Source organism: Mesoplodon bidens (genome assembly GCF_964165515.1).
Source record: "Mesoplodon bidens genome assembly, chromosome: 11".
Taxonomy (NCBI): Eukaryota; Metazoa; Chordata; class Mammalia; order Artiodactyla; family Ziphiidae; genus Mesoplodon; species Mesoplodon bidens.
Genome location: NC_138167.1, coordinates 10,939,805 through 10,955,883, shown reverse-complemented (window position 1 = coordinate 10,955,883; position 16,079 = coordinate 10,939,805). Strand labels below are relative to the sequence as shown.

The following is a 16,079-nucleotide window of genomic DNA, read 5'->3' as shown; positions in this document are numbered from 1 at the left end:
CATTCGGGGATTCGTTTTCAAACGGAAACTCCAGAAAGATCGCACGCGCTTACGTCATGAAGGAAACAAAAAACCTACAAAACACAATTCAAGGTGACAGACACAGCGATAAACATTTCCCTGTCAGTTATCCGCAGGCCTCTGTAGTCTCAATAAATGGAGCTCCCGGAAATTAGGTCAGAATGCCTGCGGCGAGGTAGAACAGTGGTCCCATTAGCCAATCATATATCACCCACGCTTCATTTTCATATTCTTATTGGGCTAGGTAAGTGTCAATCAACATGAAGCTCTTGTACTGCGTAGTGAAGGCGGGCTTTTAGCCTATAACCAACCAATTCGGTACTGTATTGTAGCGGAAGAGAATCTGGTCCTGCAGTTCTTCGTTACTTTCTATGGTGCCAGGGCGAAAAAACGCGGAGATCTTCGGCCGTAGGGACAGGAAGTGACGTAAGGATGGCGGAGGGGCGCGAGGTTTCAAGATGGCGGCTGGTGGGGGGCTGACTGAGAGGCAGAGGTGAAGGGCCCTACGAAGTCAAAGAGGCCGAGAATCGTCCCCTCCCCGCTTCTCACAGTCCCAGGAGCCCAGCAGAAGTGTGAGTGTGCGGGATCGTTCCACTCCGTTTTTTCATCTTTCCCGTCTCTTCCCGGGGCCCGCGCGGTTGCCTCGGGGACACCAGGCCCTTCCGCCCTGCTCTTCCTCTCAGCAGTTGGGGTTTCCGCGATCGCGGACTAGGGGATCCCCTGGGGCGGCGCGGCGTCCAGCGGTCAAGCGGCTGACTTCGCCCGGGTCGGTCAGCGCCGCCTCCTGACGTTGCCCGGTTGGTTGCCTTAGGCTTGATGTCCTGCACCTCGAGTCAGGGGCAACTGTCGCTGTGGTTTTGGCAGCTGCTAATGCTGTTGGCTCCTATGGTGGACCTGGGCTCCGTCCCTTTGTAGACTCTTTGACTGTTAAGAGTTTCCCTGAACAGCCGCGTGACCCGATTTCCCTATCGCCTCTGCTTTGAGTTAGAAAAGTAGTCTGTGCATGCAGACTAAGACTCCGGCGTCTTCTGTAAAAATTTTCTGTACTTCGTATCTATTCTAGGTTTCAGGCGTGGGAGAGGAGGGTTAAAAACACGGGCCTGAGGGTAATTGAAAGAGGGAGGCAGAAAAGATGCAGGCCATCGAAGATGTAAGAGCTTCTATTTGTGCTAATTTTGCCTGTTTCCGCTACCTCCTCCCTCACTCCCGGTTTTTCTGAGAAGGAAACCGTTGACAGGGCAAATCAGTTGCCACTGGAACAGCTTGGAAGCTTTTAGCAGAAAGCAAGGCAGTTGAACAGTTGCTGAAAGACGCATTAACCAATAAACGTGCCTGACAAAATCTTCCTGAAGGGAAGGTGTAATTCTGTGGTCTGCTAAAAAATCTACCTCATGATCTTACCTTTCCCACCCTTGAAAAGTGTCTGCTTTCAAAAGGAAAGAAATTTATCACCCTTTATTATTGGAAAGAGCAAGTATCAAAAAGCTAAACCTCATTCATTTGGAATAACAGGAAGAAGGGATATAATAGTGTTTCGGTTCATTAAAATGTTGATTTATAAAATAGGATTCCTCAAACACAGTTATCCCTTTCGGTTACCTTAAAAAATACAAATCAGGAGTCAAGTAGGCATTATTAATAAAAGATCTTAATGTTGATGTTTTTAGAAGATCTCTCATATAATACCAATACTTTATTTTGAATATTTGTGTTTTTAGTTATGGTTTAAGCTTCTGCTTGAGAGTCAGGAATTACATCTGAATTAGAACTAAATCTGAATTAAATAGGCTTAAATTAATGAGTTTTTACTGTCTTCGAGATGATGGGAATACATGCCAAGAAACCATGGAGAGAGGCAAGGCTGAGCTATTTGTCGTTGAGCCCAGATCATTACCCTGTTCCCTTTTTATTCCTTTTTCACCCTACATGTAAATAAAGGGAGGATATAGGAAAAGAACTAATGGCTTCTCATCTACATGGTTTATGTCATATTGTCGAAGCATTTTTTGATTGATTTCTTTCAGTTGACGAGTCAGTGCTGTGATCCAGAGAAGAAAGTTAATTGACGACTTAATGATATTCATAGTGGTCTTCAGACCCATTACCGTTATAAATAATAATAGGAATCTAATTTTTTGTGGTTAGAGAAGTTGAGGCTGTCTTTCCTGCACACTAATGTCAAAACTAGGGAAAGAACAAGGTCTTAATAATCAAAGTTTCTTTTCAGAGATTGTTAGGAAAAACATTTTTATAAATATAAAAAGGAAGAAATTCTGTAAATCTAGGAAAAATAAGCTATTTTTTTGTCTTTGCAGGTTTTTAGGTTTAGTTTTTGTTTTGTTTTTTAAACAAGCAAGTAAACCACACAAATTGTCAACATGGGACGGAGATCTACATCATCCACCAAGAGTGGAAAATTTATGAACCCCACAGACCAAGCCAGTAAGTGTCCATTAACGTGGAATGATGAAGAAGAGGGGGTGGTAAAAATTGTAAGTTTTAGGGAGGGTACTTTATTATTTCTTAATTATAAGATCAGCAGTGTTCGGAGGTGTCAGTTGTATAAAGTTATCTAGTGTTCTAGTGGGCAAATGATTAAAACTTTTAAGCATGAAAAAAAATTAGTACCCGTGTTTCTAATTTGATTGACTTGCAAAGTAGAATTGGCAATTCTCTTTGTATTTGGAATTTTGAACAAATTGTTTTGCAAGTTCTTATTTAGTATTTTATGGCACCTTTTCAGATTCATAGTTATTTTTTAAGGAACTTAAAAATGTCTTGAGACATTTTTGGTTGACATAATTGGAAGGGTGCTATTGGCATCTAGTGGGTAGAGGCAAGAATGCTGCTAAATATCCTACAGCGCACGGGGCAACCTCCGACAGTAATCTGTATTAAATTGGAGAAAATGCTAATGCTCAGGATTTTAAAGTTTTATATTCTTTCTCTCTCCCTCTCTTAAGGAAAAGAAGCTCGCAAGAGAGAATTAAAGAAGGTACGATTTCAGGATCATCCTATTAGATATAAATGTAGTTTGGCACATCTTGTTATTTGAGATGAGTGGATTTAGAAAACATTTCCAATTATTTGCCAGAAAAGATATTTTATGCTTCTCATAACAAACTGTAAGATTTTACTAAGCCAAAATACTATACTTAGAAACTGAACTGAAATAATTTTGTAGATGAGCTCATGATGGGTTACTGTAACATGGTTTATTTGATTACCCTTCCCAGTGACTTAAATAAATACTTTAAAAAATAATTCTCTTTTGCTATTTATTATAACATACTGCTTTGTTAGAAGCCACTGAGTTGGTGAATGGAAGTAAATGTGATGATAAATAGCTTTGTACATCCATTTTCTTGATTATATAGTTGTTGAGTTTGTGGCAAAAAGCTTCCCCAGAATAAGAAAGGGTTTACTTTTTAGTATCATACCTTAACACATTGAGAGAACCTAGTTTTTTAATAGTTTTCAGCTGTTTATTCTTGTTTCATTGCTGACATTAAATTTCTGCGAAATTTTTCTCTAATGTATAATTTTAGAATTTAGCTGCAAACTTTGTTTTAAGAAAAAAAACCCTTAAAATACTTAAGTAACTGCTAAAATCTCACAAGGTTAAAAAGAAATACTTGCCTAAGAAAACACTTCTAATAAATAACATTTATCTTTTTGTCTGAAGTTGAAACATTTTGGGGAGTAAGAAATTAATTACATAACTCTGTTTCTGGTGGTTGAAACAAGTGATCAGAAACCAAGGAGAAGTTCAACTTCAGTTTACATGGATTGTTGAAACAAATTGAAACGAAAACTCAGGAGTGTTCAGCTTCTTTTAATTCTGCTCTTTTTTCATTTTTCTAAGAACAAAAAACAGCGCATGATGGTACGAGCTGCAGTTTTAAAGATGAAGGATCCCAAACAAATTATCCGGGACATGGAAAAATTGGATGAAATGGGTAAGAATTTATAAGAGGCTGGATTTTACAACAGGGATAATAGTGTGATACATAGAGGCAGGCAGGTAATGAGTGAAACAGCACAGACACAAGAAATATAGAAAAGCTTATGGCATGTGATGCTTAGATTTAGTTTTAGTGTTAGAAGAACAATGGGGTGAGGGGCTATTACAAACTGGAAAGCTCATCTAGAATAAGAGGGAAGCCATTATTTAGCTTTAGCTAATTGTTTTTTATAAGTTAACAAAAGCCCAGTTTGACTCGCTCATTTTTTTAAGAGAATACTAAGTCTGGATTTTGAAATCACCTTGGGGTTTTTTTGTTTTGTATTTTAATATTGGCAACTACCATGTAAATCTAAATATTGGGCCACCGTGAATATAAGTCAATTTCCCATCTTTTCCAATGAGAATATGCAAAGATAATTGACCACTTAGTAAGGATATAGAAGAAATCAAATACTTAAAATCAAATTTTAAAAACTATCATATTAGGATTTCTTCCTTTTTCACACTTTACAGAATAATTTTATCCAGTCTCATCATGTGCATCTTCAATATCACTGCTTTGTCATAACTGGAATCACATGAAATAATTGCATGTTGTCTTTTCTTGTATCTGAGTTGCTTGAGAATCATCTGTGATGCTGCCATTGGAAGTTTTATCCTAACTCACAAAAAAAGTTTCTTTAGTTTAACCAAAACCTCTTCAAAATAGAATGCAGTTTTACCAAGTTCCAAAGATCCTATAACATATTTAATTAACCTTTACTTCCTTATTTATATACTTTATACTTGCAGGTATGTGAGGAAAAAAATCCTAGAAAGTATTTTTAACAGAACATTATACAATTAAGTAAAAGTAGGAGTCAGAATGGTGCAAAATGGCTTTAGGTAGTTATAATTAATACAGAGGACGAGTCACAAAATGGATTCCGTATTCAGCCCATTCTCTTAACTTTAGAACATGGAGTTTTTCATTTTCCTTTTTTTTTAGTCGCTTTCAAACATCCAAAAATAAAATAGTCTAGCTAACTCCATGCTTTTCAGTTGTCAAATTTTTGCCAATTCTGTCTTCTGCCCCCTGCCGTTTTTTTTTTAATTGCATGTTAAAGTGATCTTTACAAGTTTTGTTTACAAAGGTTTCCAAACAAGTTTGGTGGTTTGCCTAAAAAACAGAGATAGTAAAAGAGATACAGCGGAACTTCTCAATGATGCATTAAATGGGGTTCAAAAAAATCCAGTTATGTGGGGTTATGGTATTACAAGCTTTCTGAAATAATGTGGCAGAGCCCCTGCAGCCAGCCTGGGCAAGAGTTCTGGGTCAGGTTGTATCATCTTGTGTCTTTCCCAGTTCAGCTATAACTGATTCCACTTGTTGCCTGTTCTAAATATTGGTAGGGACAATTCCTAGCCCTAGGATGTCAGGATATTACCTATTGAATGACCCCAAATTGTATAGTAATAACTGAGGTTTATTGAGCTCTTACCTTGCTATATACCAGGTTTTTTCTCCACGTTTTCATTTAATCTTCATGACAACTGTTTTGGGTAGGTGTATTCGCCCTATTTTACAGATGAGGAAACACAGGCACAGAGACGTTACGTACCTTTCTCAAGGTTACACTGTTAGGAAGTGGCAGAGCTGGGATTTAAAGTCAAGCATTTAGCACTTTCATTAATCACACTAGGAATAGTGTGGTTTGAGGCCATACTTCTGGATTTGAATAAGTCATCAAGGTTAATAGTTAATAGGATTTAAGAAAGATGATAATTAAGCTTGTGATTCTTTTAAGAAAAAGGAGGAAGGAACACTATTCATCAGGGCTCTAATTACAATTTATAAAACTCAATACAAACTAAGTAGAAAAAAGTATACCTTGACTCCCATAATTGGGAAATCCTGGAAGGAACCTTGTCTCAAAAATCCAGATATCATTAGCAAGACTGTCCATCTGTCCGACCATTCTCTGTCAGCATACTGCTAGTGAATTTCTTGGTATAGAAGGTGGAATATGTGTGTGGAATTAGTGGTGGTTGAGAGATGAGGCCATAGACTGCTCTAGTTTTATTTCATTCCTGCTTGTGAGAGCTTCTCTCTCCCATATTTAAAATCTCAGAGGAGGATCTGGTCCCAATTTGGATCGTATACCGATTAATCTCTGAGTCAGTTACTGGCAAGGGGGATGGAGGGAGGCAGGTATGGTTGACTAGGCAGGCCTGGGAGTCCTGTGCTAATCTCTCTTGGTCCCTTTTGGGAACCTGAAATTAAGCCCCATGTTGAACACATGGGAGAGAAAGGCTTATATGGTAGCTGGACAAGGAACACTAACCCATATAAAAGTAATAGTTGAGTGGTAAGCCAGACACCACTGGATATTTTATTTGTGGTCTCATTTGATCATCAGAGCTTGATTGTGAAGTAGTTGATGTCTCCATTTTCCAGATGAAGAAGCTGAAGATCAGAGAATTCAAGTAAAATGCCAGAGATCTCAGAATTAAATGACAGAGCCAGTGTAGTATGTAAACCCAGGTTTGTCTGACTGAAGCTTCACTCTATCAGGTTGTTAGCATAGAGGAGTGAAAATTGTTTTTTATTACAATGATGATAAAGTCAATTAGGTGACATTTCTTAGAAAAGAAAGTAAAATTAATGGCCTTCTTAAAGGGGTGGAATTTTAATAAATAGTGCATTTCTTTTGACAATATATCTGGTGTCTGGATCCTTTTGAAAAGTTTTAACATATAAGGAGATTTTTATTAAATGATATAGCCTATTGATACCTAGACAGAGTGACTTTTTTGTATTTAATTTCATAATCTGCTCTTTTCTCTCAGAGTTTAACCCAGTGCAACAGCCACAGTTAAATGAGAAAGTGCTGAAAGACAAGCGTAAAAAGCTACGTGAAACCTTTGAACGTATTTTACGACTCTATGAGAAAGAGAATCCAGATATTTACAAAGAATTGAGAAAGCTAGAAGTAGAATATGAACAGAAGAGGGCTCAACTTAGCCAATATTTTGATGCTGTCAAGGTAATCAAGTTTCTTTTCAGAGCTAAACTAAAACTTTATGCTTAGATCTGCTCTTAAAGTTGTTCATGGGAGACCTGATCGTGTTGAACTTCCTCCTCTTGGCAGTTTCTAGTCAACTAAACATACACCTACCCCATTAGCCAGCAAATATAAATCTGTGTATTTATACAAGAGAAATTGATCTACCTGCCAATACAGTAATAGCTGAAGAGTGGAAACAGCCCGCTGTCCATTAAGAAGATAATGGATAAACTGTTATATATTCATAAAGTTGAATACTACTCAATGATCAAAAGGAATAATCAACTGATACTCAAAACAACATGAGATTTAAACAAATTTTTTTAATGGATAAATCTCAAAAACGTGATCCTTTCTTCATGGTTATGATTCCATTTGTATGAACACCAGGCAAAACTAATTTATGGAGGAAAGATTTTGTATCAGTGGTTGCCTTGGGACAGTGTTAGGGATTGATTGGGAGGGAGTATGAGGTATATGCATTTGTCAAAACTCATTGGATTTGTACATTTCATTGTAAATTTTGCCTCAAGATAAAAATGTAAAAAAAAAAAAAACAAATGGTATAATTTTGGTGAAGTAGGTAGTATGGGTCCCATTTTACAGATAAGGAAGCTAAGGTAACTTGCTTAAGTCATACAGCTCATATGTGACAGAAATTCAGCAAAGGCAGACGAATCTTAGAGCCCATGCTCTACCACTGAATATATATTATTCTGAAGTTTCAGTTGATTGGCAGTCTTTAGAAACGTTGACTTGCAGCTTTGTATTCTTGTTTTTCATGATATTTATGTTAGGTGGAAAGCAAATCCAGGTTCTGAAACAGCTGATGTTGAATTTTTAGTGTTGAGTTTGGGGATTACTCTTATCTATTGAAAGATTCTCCCTGTTTCAGAATGCACAGCATGTGGAGGTGGAGAGCATTCCTTTGCCAGATATGCCGCACGCTCCTTCCAACATCCTGATCCAGGACATTCCACTTCCTGGCGCCCAGCCGCCCTCCATCCTTAAGAAGACCTCAGCCTATGGGTAAGGAAGTGGTAACAGAGCCAAATAGCGTGTAGTAAAAGCGTCTCTTGACTGTCCTGTGCCAAAAGTAATGCAGTGGGAAATAAAGGACAGTGGGGATGTAAGCAGTTCCTCATTTGATTAGATATGAAATGAGAAATCCTTTGAAAATTGTTCAGAAGAGGAAGTAGATACGTCATTAATGTGATTACTGTAAATTTTCTTTACAGACCTCCAACTCGGGCAGTTTCTATACTTCCTCTTCTTGGACATGGCGTTCCACGTTTGCCCCCTGGCAGGAAACCTCCTGGTCCTCCTCCTGGTCCACCTCCTCCTCAAGTCTTGCAAATATATGGCCGTAAAGTGGGCTTTGCCCTAGATCTTCCGCCTCGTAGGCGAGATGAAGACATGCTGTATAGTCCCGAACTTGGTAAGGAGTTCCTTTTGCTCTTAGAAGCTTTCCACTATCATGTTTTATGTTGGCTGCTTAACCATCTTGTTCACCACCCTCAGAGCTTGGGAAATAAATGAGGATGGCATGTACATACCAACAGATGGGTAAATCGTAGAATCTACCCACGTAAAAGCAGCATGCATAAGGAAGTATGGAAATGTTTGTTGTGTTTTAAATTAGACTTCTTAAAGATGTCACTCTCTTACCATCAATTCCTTAAGACTTGGATAACTTGGATACCCGTTTCCCTTTTAGCTTTATCATTATCAGACTAGAGCATCATTGTATACAGTCACAATGATTGTGTATGTGCATGTCTATATAACCTTCTAAGTAGAATCTGTTTTCAAATTTGAACCTTTAAAAAAAAATCTTACATTATCAAAAAGAATTTAAAATGATTGTCAAATGAAAATATTGTCAGACTATATGAATAGCTGAGATCATACATAGAAATTTTTAAAACAAATTATTTTGAGTTAAATAGCCTGATTTTCTGTATTTGGGGTACCATGTAGTGGAGGATCCACATATATAACTTGTTTCTGGCTTCCTCCTCCCTTTTCAGCTCAACGGGGTCATGATGATGATGTTTCCAGCACCAGTGAAGATGACGGCTATCCTGAAGACATGGATCAAGATAAGCATGACGACAGTACTGATGACAGCGACACTGATAGATCAGATGGAGAAAGTGAAGGGGATGAATTTTTACACCGTGATGATAATGAGAGAGAAAACAATGAAGAAAAGAAGTCAGGTATGTGCAGATGAAAATTCCATGGTATTGATCAATAAGAAGCACACAAGCTGAAGGTCCTGATTTATTCATGGATCTGTGAAGGTAATTGTGAGGTCCTTGAAAGGAGGGATCAATGCTTTATTCATCTTTTTATATTTCTAAAATCTCAAAGTTGTTGACACATAGTAAGTACTAGATGGATAATTATGGGGGGGATCTAAGCAGTATATGTAATTAAAAAAAAAAAAGCCTATATGATAAAGTCCACTTTTGGGGGAAAAGATAGCTATTCTTAGCTATTCAACAGCATAAAGATGTCCTGTCATGGATATGTATAGGAAAGAGAGGAGAATAACCACATAACTGTATGAAGAAAACCACATGTTTGTTTTTAATGAGTCTGTTTAAATATCTACATTCAAAGCCCTTTAAATTTTCTGTGCTCGTGGTATCTTACATGAACGAGAACCATAGTTAACATAAAGATACACCTGTGAGTGGAGTCATGATTTAATGGAAACATGTCATAATGTGTGTTATGTGTTTGTTTGATTATGATAAATTCAGACTGAGTTACATATACTTTTAGGAGGAAGCTATGGCATTCATCAAGAAAATTTACAAAATGTATAGTTTGTCACATTTCAGTAGTCTTGGAGCTTCTTTGGTAATTGTTTTTGCAGGCTGCAACACAGTATATATTAGTACTACTATTGATATTAGTATTAATGATAAATTTTTCTCCTGATATTTCTTAAGAATCATGATTGCAAACCAGAAAGCTAGTTTAAAGGGGTGGATAGAGAGAGCTGGTAATGAAAAATGATAGAGGACACTTTAGGTAGGACCTAGTACTTTAAAATATCAATAGAGGGCTTCCCTGGTGGCACAGTGGTTGAGAGTCCGCCTGCCGATGCAGGGGACACGGGTTCGTGCCCCGGTCCAGGAAGATCCCACATGCCATGGAGCGGCTGGGCCCGTGAGCCATGGCTGCTGAGCCTGCGCGTCCGGAGCCTGGGCTCCGCAACGGGAGAGGCCACAACAGTGAGAGGCCCGCGTACCGCAAAAAAAAAGAAAAAAGAAAAAAGAAAAGAAAAAAATATATCAATAGAAAGTTGCTAGAGCCACAGCAGTTCTTTTTTTCTCTAGACTGCGATCATTTACCTCATTTTCCTTTTTTTCAGCCAACTAGTTAGGTTTGTTTGGTTTTTTTTTTTTTACTAGTTTTTCTTATATATATTCATCAGTGCACATGTGCTGGAAATGGTTATCCTAACTATAATTTGACATTCAGCTAATAATTGAGTTTCTACTATATACAAGGCATTTTTCTAGACACTAAGGATGCAGAGTAAATAATACTGAAGTCCTGCCCACGTGGAACTTCTATCCTCCTGTAAATGTTTACCATCTAAGAATAAGAATGCTACTAATACTGCACCATTTAGCATGGTTAGATGTCTAGTGGAGAGCCCTTGTCAGGTTAAGGAGTTTCCTTCTAGTCTAAGTTTGCTAAGAGTTTTTATTATGATAGAATACTTCGTAAGTATCTGTTGGGATGTTATTATTTTTCTTTCAGTTGTTTATTGTAATGAATTACGTTCATGGCTTTTCTAATGTTAAACCATTTTGCATTTCTGGGACCAATGCTGCACGTTTATGATGTATCTTCTTTTAAAATACTATTGAATTCAATTTGCTTGTATTTTATGTTGGCCAGCAGGTTAGTTTTGGTATTAGGGTTATGCTAGCTTCAAGTTGTGGGTAGCATTCTATCTTTTCCTGTGCCCTTTTACAGTAAATTTATGTAATTTAACGTTTGGCTGAATTTTCTCGTAAAATTATTTGGGCCAGGTGCCTTTGAGGGGCTTGATCTTTGACTACCATTTTCATTTTTTATGTTCTGGTCTTATCACTTCTTTGACCAATTATATTTTATATTTCTAGAAAAATATAAAATATAATTGGTCAAAGAAGTGATAAGACCAGAACATAAAAAATGAAAATGGTAGTAATTTATATTTTTCTAGAAAATCATCTATTATTTTAATCTGGGTGTTTGATTTTATTGGCATAAAGATGTTAATAGTATTCTTTAAATTTTTTAAATTTGTAACTTTGAAATCACTGTAGCATATACTTACCATCAGTTGGCATTTGATTTACTATCTTTAATATGGCTATGTCTCTCTACCAAGTAGTGGGAAGCAATTATATCTAGAACTTTATAGCGTTTGTCTTATAGTAAGCATATACGGAATTTTGTTGATCCCAGTCCACTCCACTCTCCCTTCTCTGACCCTTTAGGTCTGAGTGTGCGATTTGCAGATATGCCTGGGAAATCAAGGAAGAAGAAGAAGAAGAGCATGAAGGAGCTGACTCCTCTTCAAGCCATGATGCTTCGAATGGCAGGTAAGGCAGGGAAAGAACAGTGAATCACCTTTTGGTATTTCCTCCTGCCGGTTGCTTTACATATATTTTCCTATTTAATATGTCAGCAATCAAGTTATAAATCCTTGTTTTTAAAAAGTCAAGGTTTGGAGACATAATCCTTGTTTTTCAAAAGTCAAGGTTCAGCTGCCCAAAGTTACATGACTAGTAAGTAGTTGGACTGGCTTTTAAGTCCAGGTCTGTCTTGTTCTAAAACTTGGGCTCATTCCACTCCGCTACACTAGCATGGATAAGTAGAATACTATTTTATTCTTGCGTTATCTAAGTATTTTATTGAAGAAGACTTGATTGTTAATTTTAAGAAAGCATTTATTGAGCATGTGTTTCAGGCATCGCTGTTTTACAGGCTGTAAGAAATGAGTCAACTCCATGTGCCTGGTTTAAAATTTCTTTCAGGTCAGGAAATCCCTGAGGAGGGACGAGAAGTAGAGGAATTTTCAGAAGATGATGATGAAGATTCTGATGATTCTGAAGCAGAAAAGCAGTCACAAAAACAGCATAAGGAGGAATCTCTTTCTGATGGCACATCTGCTTCTTCACAGCAGCAGGCTCCTCCACAGTCTGTTCCTCCTTCTCAGATACAAGCACCTCCCATGCCAGGACCACCTCCTCTTGGACCACCACCTGCCCCACCTTTACGGCCACCTGGACCACCTACAGGCCTTCCTCCTGGACCACCTCCAGGTAAGCACTTACATGTTGTAAATAAATAAGTCTAAATGTGGTTACAGTGAAGTCATTTCAAAAAATATACATCATTAGTGTTGATGATTTCTTGTTTCCTCCTAGTGTAATTCCCTAAGAAATCAAGATTCTCAAAGGATAAGCACAACTTGCTCATTCCTACAACATTGTTTGCAAGTCACAGTACTTCTGACAGCCATCTTTTTCTCCAAAACTCTTCCTTTTTCAGGGTTAGTTCTGACATTAGTCGGCAGAAACCTGGAGTATGTAACTGGGGGTTTCTTTAGTACTACTTTTTATGACAAGTTGACCCAGTTCTGAGTTGGTAGCAAGCAGGACTAGAGCACAGTAAATACTGTTGCGTATCCTTTGGTTGGGAGTTTTGGGATATCAGTGTAATCGTTATAGTTAGAGACAGAGTCATCAGTGTTAATCGAGTCTTTGGCTTAAAAGTATAAAAAAGTTTATTTACAATTTGAAACATGTAAAACTTGTTGGCTAGTTATGATTTTAGTCCTTCATCCTGTAGTCAGCCAATTAAATCTTCAGTTGAGTGCATCCTCTTCTGATTGGTGCAAAGCAAAATTACCTTTCTTATGACATTCCCAGTGGTCTTTGTCTGTATATCTTAATGAGTTTCAGGGGATCCTTAAAGCACCCTGCTCTATATTCCATTTTCAGCTTATATTGGAACCATTTAAGAAGTCTCATCCTCATATATTTCCAGCCCAGCAGAGCTGTGATTGAGAATGCATTTTGTCAGTGCTGGGAAATAAAGAGGAATGGTTCATAATAAATGTTAAAGTTACCTGATTTCAGGTTAAAGTGATAAGTTAAACTAAATCTCAGTCACCTTATACCACAGTTACTACTTCGAATCTATTTGTTTGACATTAACTAATCACTTTTCTCTTTTTAGGAGCTCCTCCATTCCTGAGACCACCCGGAATGCCAGGGCTCCGAGGGCCTTTACCCCGACTTTTACCTCCAGGACCACCACCAGGTCGACCCCCTGGCCCTCCGCCTGGTCCACCTCCAGGTCTGCCTCCTGGCCCTCCTCCTCGGGGACCCCCACCCAGGCTACCTCCCCCTGCACCTCCAGGTGAGGCATTGATTTCTATGACAAAAACTTGTCTACTATATATCTCATTTGCTCTAAGACATTTTCACATTTCAATATCGTGAAATCAATGGGTATCTTAAAATGGTGTTTTTTATTTGCTTTTGGCATAGATTGAAGTTGAGTTCTTCCAGATGGTATTTGCCTTTGATTCTACCTATTCTACCTATCACACGAGGGACTTTTTCCAGAGAACGCTTTGGATTAAATTCTTCATTTAAGACTTTTTTTTTTTTAGGACTACACTTAGAATTGTGAAGTCATGCCATACATCTGCATGAGTATCAACTTAGTTTACAATCACGAGGGAGATGTTTTTTTCCATTCTCTTTACCCAGTATCAAGGTTAGATATGCAAATTTCCTTGTGATCTTCTTAGATGTGACAGGTATGTATGGTTTACTACACTGACTGTCTCAGTTTAATGTGAAGGTCTCCTTTTAAGCTCCTCAGCTTGGACTTGGACTTTTTTTTTCTCTCTCAGTGGTATTTGGAATAATTATGAGTCTGTATAAGCAATAGCATCTTAGGTTTGATGAAATTTGGTATTTTATACTCACAATCTTAAAAAAGGCATTTGGAGAAATTAAATCTGCACTTCCTGGTAAATGATGATGGTATGTCTGGGCCAACAATAAGACGTGAATTCTTTTCCAGTAATGGTGACATTTTGTAATTAGATTTTCTCATCCCAGGGTTAAAATTATATTTCCTATCCAATGAGTTACCTTTTGAGGGGGAGGAGTGTTGTGCAAATCAGTAAATAACGGATGGGAATCAAATCCCCAACCTTCGTTCTGATAACATCTGCGGTCTACAGGTAGAATAGAATCTTGGGCTGTCGAATTTCAGATTTGACAATTTGAGATCATATTTGAAACCAGTTGATATTGTTAATTTTACTTTATAGTTTAAAGGAGTACATTATTGAGAGAGGAAAAAACATAAGTACAGGGATACAAACAGGTGAATACTGTTTTATAAAAGATATTCTTTACTATCAGAATATATTCCTGAGTTTCAAATAGCAAACAACATGATTTATTTTCTATAAATTGTCCATTTAAAAAAATTGTCAACCTATGTTTTTAACATCCTTAATAGTAGTTAAATTTTATTCTTGTGGTATTCATCTGCCCGTTTTCTCCTTCATTTAGGTATCCCTCCACCTCGTCCTGGCATGATGCGCCCACCTTTGGTGCCTCCACTTGGACCTGCCCCACCTGGGCTTTTCCCACCAGCTCCTTTGCCGAACCCGGGGGTTTTAAGTGCTCCACCCAACTTGATTCAGCGACCCAAGGCGGATGATACAAGCGCAGCCACCATTGAGAAGAAAGCCACAGCAACCATCAGTGCCAAGCCACAGATCACTAATCCCAAGGCAGAGATTACTCGATTTGTGCCCACCGCACTGAGGGTACGTCGGGAGAATAAAGGGGCTACTGCCACTCCCCAGAGAAAGTCAGAGGATGATTCTGCTGTGCCTCTTGCCAAAGCAGCCCCCAAATCCGGTCCATCTGTTCCCGTCTCAGTACAAACTAAGGATGATGTTTATGAAGCGTTCATGAAAGAGATGGAAGGGCTGCTGTGACAGCTTTTGATGCTAGAACAGGCTTCTTTTCACATCAGTGGTTCATGGAGAGAGAGGCCCTCATTCAACTTAGGTCAAAGAGCCACTTTCACTGTCAGGGTATTTTTAATTTCAGTTCAAGGAATATCCTAAAGTTTAGCCTTGTTCAGAATTTACTGCATATAAAAGAGGGTATTTCATTCAAAATAGATGGGTTATTGAAGCAGTGCTGCTAACATCCATCCCCTTTCATACCACCATTTTCATCCCACTTCTTGCCCTACTCCAGTTCCTTGGAAACTTGTCATCAAGGGGATCTTTGTTACTTATTTGTTTTGATTCTCTTCTTGTGTGCTCTGGGCACTGGAGCAGAGATTTCTAAAAAACCAGTTTCACCCCATCTTGCCTTTCATGTTTGAGTTATTTTAAATATTTTCTTGTAAATATTTTGTAATATTGTAGTGAAATGGATCACAATGTCATTTCCTAATACAAACCAAGATATGTGGGAAGAAAATATACAATTCTTTGATTAAAATTATTTCCCACTGACCTCAACTTTAAGTGTTTCATGGAATAAATAAATAAATGTCCTACACCAAGATATCCTCTGTGTTACTGATAACGTATAAACCTAATATCTGTTTTATGGGCAGAGAAGAAGCAACTTTAAAACTTGGGTTTAAGGAACTACCATTTCTGGTATGGAATGAGAATTTTATTGAAAATGTGGTTAACACGTTAAGCTTTAAATTTTAAAGGATGAAGAAGAGATAATTATTTTCCTTTAGGTTTATTATATATTGGCTTTGGAGAAATTGAGAGGGTTTATGTATTGCTAAAAACATGAGTCTTCTTCTCAAAGATTACTTTCTTCTCCAGAGCTCTGTGAACTGATACTAGTGAATGGCAAAAGGTTCTTTTAAATCATTTCTAAACTATCAGCCAGAAAAGGCTGCTACTTTTTCTTTTTTGAATTTGTCATTTATATGAGCCTTTATTATTAGAAGCACAG

At 37.8% G+C, this 16,079-nt stretch overlaps 1 protein-coding gene across 1 annotated transcript; it reads left to right on the top strand.

Annotated features, from left to right (window-relative positions):
• Nucleotides 1-415: 415 nt before the first annotated feature.
• Nucleotides 416-15,616, top strand: WBP11 (WW domain binding protein 11). Its single transcript, XM_081247803.1, has 12 exons — nucleotides 416-593; nucleotides 2,337-2,463; nucleotides 2,985-3,016; nucleotides 3,887-3,980; nucleotides 6,818-7,014; nucleotides 7,931-8,064; nucleotides 8,274-8,473; nucleotides 9,066-9,257; nucleotides 11,547-11,651; nucleotides 12,087-12,374; nucleotides 13,294-13,476; nucleotides 14,652-15,616. The coding sequence occupies exons 2-12, from the start codon at nucleotides 2,400-2,402 to the stop codon at nucleotides 15,083-15,085; spliced, it is 1,923 nt and encodes a 640-aa protein (XP_081103929.1). The 5' UTR covers nucleotides 416-593; nucleotides 2,337-2,399; the 3' UTR covers nucleotides 15,086-15,616.
• The last annotated feature ends 463 nt before the right edge of the window (nucleotides 15,617-16,079 follow it).

Coding starts and splice junctions, on each gene's coding strand:
- WBP11 (XM_081247803.1), top strand. CDS start 2,400: ATGGGACGGAGATCTACATCATCCACCAAGAGTGGAAAATTTATGAAC. Junction 3,981..6,817: donor GGAAAAATTGGATGAAATGG/GTAAGAATTTAT, acceptor CTTTTCTCTCAG/AGTTTAACCCAGTGCAACAG. Junction 11,652..12,086: donor CATGATGCTTCGAATGGCAG/GTAAGGCAGGGA, acceptor AATTTCTTTCAG/GTCAGGAAATCCCTGAGGAG.